The 4,743-nt window shown below is 35.7% G+C and overlaps 1 protein-coding gene across 1 annotated transcript; it reads right to left on the bottom strand.

Moving 5' to 3' along the window:
• Positions 1-3,572: 3,572 nt before the first annotated feature.
• On the bottom strand, positions 3,573-4,301 carry LOC128205896 (NF-kappa-B inhibitor epsilon-like). Its single transcript, XM_052907952.1, has one exon. It carries the CDS (start codon positions 4,299-4,301, stop codon positions 3,573-3,575), a length of 729 nt encoding a protein of 242 aa, XP_052763912.1.
• Positions 4,302-4,743: the final 442 nt, after the last annotated feature.

The raw sequence follows: 4,743 nt of genomic DNA, 5'->3' as shown, positions 1-4,743 counted from the left end.
AAAGAAGTGAAATGCTCAATTTTCAAATTCAACATGAAGCCTAAGCACGAGACAAATTCTCTTCAATCCGAAGATTCTGATGATGAATCTTCGGCCGAAGAAAACTGGATTACTTTAGGCACGCCAAAATTAATTCAAATGGATCTTGAAATAGCGAAGGAACGTTTGAGCGAAGTTTTCGAAAAACAAAAGTTTTTAATGGCTATATTACCCGATAAAGACAAACACGAAGTATACGCGAGCATGGACACAAAAAGTGGAAGAATAAAGTCAAATAGTCATTCAAACTCCGAAGAGTCGGCGGTTAGTACTCACGTTCAACAACTGGCGGATAAAATAGTCATCATGTTAAAAAAAATACGCAAAAGACCTAGGTTGTAAGGATATTTTTAAAACTTATAACGAAACCTTATCTATTGGCATGTGTAATTTTATAAGAGGCAGCGAGTTGTTTAACTTGACCAATTTATCGTCGGGAGTGGATTTGTCTACTCCCAAAAGACTGTTAGACGCCTTGTCCTGCTGTACTGTCATGAACATGTCTGGCTTAAAACCTGAGTGGAATGAAATGTTTAAGAGCAAAATAGCGAACTACGTTCATTATAACAAACTGACAGGCAACATTTGTTCAGACGCAAAATACAGCCACTTAATATACGCGGACAATGGTATGTACGACGTGGATATGGTTGAAACGCACGGTTTACTGTCTTACACGAGAGTAAACACTTCGTTTTACTCCGTGTTAGGTAGTGACGGTGAAGAGAATGTTTACGTTTCGACTGTAAACAACTACAACAATACGCTCGATTATATGTGGTACAATATCGGTTCTAAGATCGAGAGGCATAACAATTGCAAATATATAAAAGGCGCTATATTTGCTGGCCCACTGACCGAACCCGTAAAATACACGAAGGACACTGGCAAAATCAGGGATAGTATTCAAGATTTTTCGAACGAAGTCCATCGCGGTAAGAGCGTATTGGAAATAGTTAACAAAATATTTCAGGGAATGCACAGTACAGATCTATTTGACCACATAAATGAGATAATGTCTTACGATGAATGCGAAGTGGACGAAAATGGTGAAATAATCCAGCAAATTTTGACCGAAATAAATGATGAATATATTACCGCTTTAGCGAAAAAAGTTACAGATTGCCGATCTGCTAGATTTTGATTCTGTATCTTATGCGCTAAAAGTTATATTGTTAAAACAAAGTCCCGAAGACGAATTATACAAAAAGACAATGGCTATAGCTGAAGAAGAGTCTTTAAAATATGCCGAAGATGGACAAAATAATTTTGAAGATATATTTGACGAGTTTTTAGACGAAAACTCTGCAGAGCATTATAATAAAAGAGGTAGTACTGTGTCAACGAACGAAAGCGAAAATGAGATGTCATCTGATGAGGATCAACTAATTGAAGCTAATGAAAGTGAACCAGAGTCAAGGAGCACCGGTGAGGATAAAGACGACGAAGAAGAAGAACATGCAAGTACATCTGTTAAACGTAAATCGGGGAATCACGAAGAAAAATCTAATAAGAGTGGTAAACGCTCTAGAGTGAATGTGATGTGAACTATATAAAAAAAAACGGACTAAAACTAAATTTAACCTATAATTTTACTATAATTAACCAATAGTTACAAGAGGTGTTTTCTTAATATTTCACAATACTTATGTATATACTTTTATGTAAATTGATAAAAATAAAAGATTGTACAACTTTTAAAATTTTGTTTTGTTTTAATTGTTTATTAGAGTAACAGGTTGGTAAAAGATGTAACTGCTAATGTTGTTAATATATATCAAAACTAGTATAGCGGTGAACCAGTAAAAGAATAATTACATCCACCACCAGTAATGGTCAGATTACAACCACCATCAGTAGTGATACTGCGACGAAAGACGTAAACTCTCTAGTTAGAAAAGTAAACGTTTCGATGATGGACAGATCGTCAGCCCCACCTTTATTTTCGGTCATCGGTAAATGTTGTAATTTGTTTGTAGCATTAACGTTAATAATATGTTATATTTAGACTAATAAAAAAAACGAAAACTATAGATTTCGCTTTATATTTATTCTTTTATTTAACGGAAACATTTTTAGCGAAACGACTGGTTTTTTTAGGTTTTTAATATAATGTTAGTAGCAAACAAATTCAATTTATTACATCCGACACTAGTCCAACAGCACCATTGAATAGTGATACTTCAACGAAAGATGCATTCGATTTTAGTTAAACTAGTAAACGTTTCGACGGTACCCTAAAGTTCATCAGCATCGGCCTCATCTCTATTTTCGAACATCAACAACAAAATTCGCCATTTGTTCGTAGTTTTATCAACATTGATGATGACTTTGTAAAATATGATGCATTTTAGAATAAAACTCGCAAAAATAAAATATACGTGTTTTGATTTTTGTTATATTTTATTATTTTTCCTTTAAGTTATAACAGTTTTTTACATTTCACAGCTTATAAAACTACAGAAACAAATCGTTTTTAAAATTTTTCGACAACTGCGCTAGTCAATAAATCCAAGTTAGTTTTCAGGCGACTGATCTCAGAGTTTTTTTTCTTTTATCGTTTGTCTTAGCGTATTGATTTCCGCTAAACAGTTCGCGATCGTAGTTTTTTGCTTGAGTCTGTGTTTACGCGAAGCCCTTTTGTTTTGTTCTCTTCGGATTAATAGTCTGGCAGTCTCATCCTGAGACGCGACATCCTGGTTGTTTTCGGTAAACTCCACGTTCAGTTCAGGTTTTCCATCGCTTTGTCTTTTACATTTAATAAACGACGACAACTTCGATTTAATTTCGAAGTTGCATGACATAAGGTTTTCGCATTCCATCGGGGTTTCAGGTTCGTTAGGCTTTTCGCATTCATTACAGTTTTCACATTCATTCGGCTTTTCGCATTCATTACAGTTTTCACCTTCATTCAGCTTTTCGCATTCATTAGAGTTTTCAACTTCATTCAGCGTTTCACCTTCATTTAGCTTTTCACCTTCATTCGGCTTTTCACATTCATTCAGCTTTTTACCTTCATTCGGCTTTTCGCATTTATTAGGATTTGCATTTCCGAGTAATAAAGACGAGCCAAAACTTTGTATATATCGCTCGATTTTACTTCGTCCATCGCAATCATCATCATCATAATCGGAGGTGGCGCTGTCAGTCAAATCATCGTCAATTATTTCGTCAACATGCTCGACAGCCTCGTCCACCGTTGTCGGTAGGCTCATGCTATGGCTCTTTTTTTTGTTCCTTTTATACAATAATTATTTCGTAAAAAAACGGCTTTGTCATCTTATTTATATTCCAGCTTCGTTTTAACGTTATAAAAGGTTAAATACGTAACAAAAAACGCAGAAAGTTGAATATTTTATTTTTTTAACGAGCTTTAAATAATCCAATGAAAACGCTATAGCAAACAAACTCGTACATAGAACATTCACCGGAAAACAGTTTTTAGTTTTTTATAACATAGAACATTCACCAGCAAAACAGTTTTTAGTTTTTTATAACGAAATAAAAATTTTAGTAGTCATACACACACACACTCAATCTTCATCACCATCACGCACATCGTTCGATAGTCTAGCGCCAGCAGCAGCCAGACACGTGAAGATTTCTTCGTGCCCACGATCTTTAGCGAAATCTAAACAGGTGTAACCGCTATAAGTCTTCGCGTTGATCTCGCACACTTTGGATTTCAATAAATGTCGAACCAAATCTATTCTCCCGTCAACGCAAGCCTGGTGAAGAATCGTCCGACCAGTTTTACCATCAGGCACATTCACCGCGTAAGGGCTGATCGCCAACAGTAGTTTAACCATATTCATATTACCTACGATAGTCGCGGAATGAAGGGCCGTTAAGCCATCGTAGTTTCTAATCTTACATTCGCTAGGTAAGCTCGTATCGCGAAACGTTTTAGAATTGAACTTTGCCCCGACGAAAGGTCTCAGTAGAGCTCTCGCGCAATCCACAAATCCCAATCTCGCCACCAAATGAAAAGCCGTTTCGCCGTTCTCATTTTGCGTAGTAACGGTCACCCGCGAACCGTACGTTACCAGACTACCCACAATAACCGACTGATTGGTAACGATAGCCAAATGCATAGGCGTTTGACCGCTATTGTTTTTTACGTTTAAAAACTCTGGTGCTACCGATTCTATGATACTCAAAGCCTCAGCCTCGTTCCTAAACACTATAGCCGCGTGAAGGTAAGTGTCTCCGAACTCGTCCCTATATAACTCGCCGTTTTCATCCAGCATACTAAAACTCATTTTTAAATTCGTTCCCTTACGGGGTTCGTCCTTTTTTTTTGGTTTGGTTTTCTTCTTTTCTGATTTTTAACTAAAAAATTATTATCGAGCGTAGTTTCATGTATTCTAAAAATATTATGTCCTTTTTGGTTGTTTCTTCTTCTTTTTTTTTTGATTTATAACTAAACAATGATTATCGAGTGTACATCGCAGTGTTGGTTTTTTGTCCTTTTTGTTTTTTTGGTTTTTAACTAAAATTATTATCGAGAGTTTGTCCTTTTTGGTTTTTTGTTGTTCTTTTTTGATTTTTAACTAAAGAATTATTACCCAGCGTAGTTTCATGTTTTCATGGTAAATGTAGTTTTATGGTTTCATGGTAAATTATTATCGAGAGTAGTTTCATAATTTCATTTCACGGTTTCATGGAAAATTATTATCGAGCGTAGTTGAACGGTAATGTACA

This window comes from Mya arenaria, chromosome 10, assembly GCF_026914265.1.
Source record: "Mya arenaria isolate MELC-2E11 chromosome 10, ASM2691426v1".
In the NCBI taxonomy this organism is placed as follows: Eukaryota; Metazoa; Mollusca; class Bivalvia; order Myida; family Myidae; genus Mya; species Mya arenaria.
The sequence above is the reverse complement of the archived record's forward strand: the minus strand, read 5'-3'. Positions and strand labels throughout refer to the sequence as shown.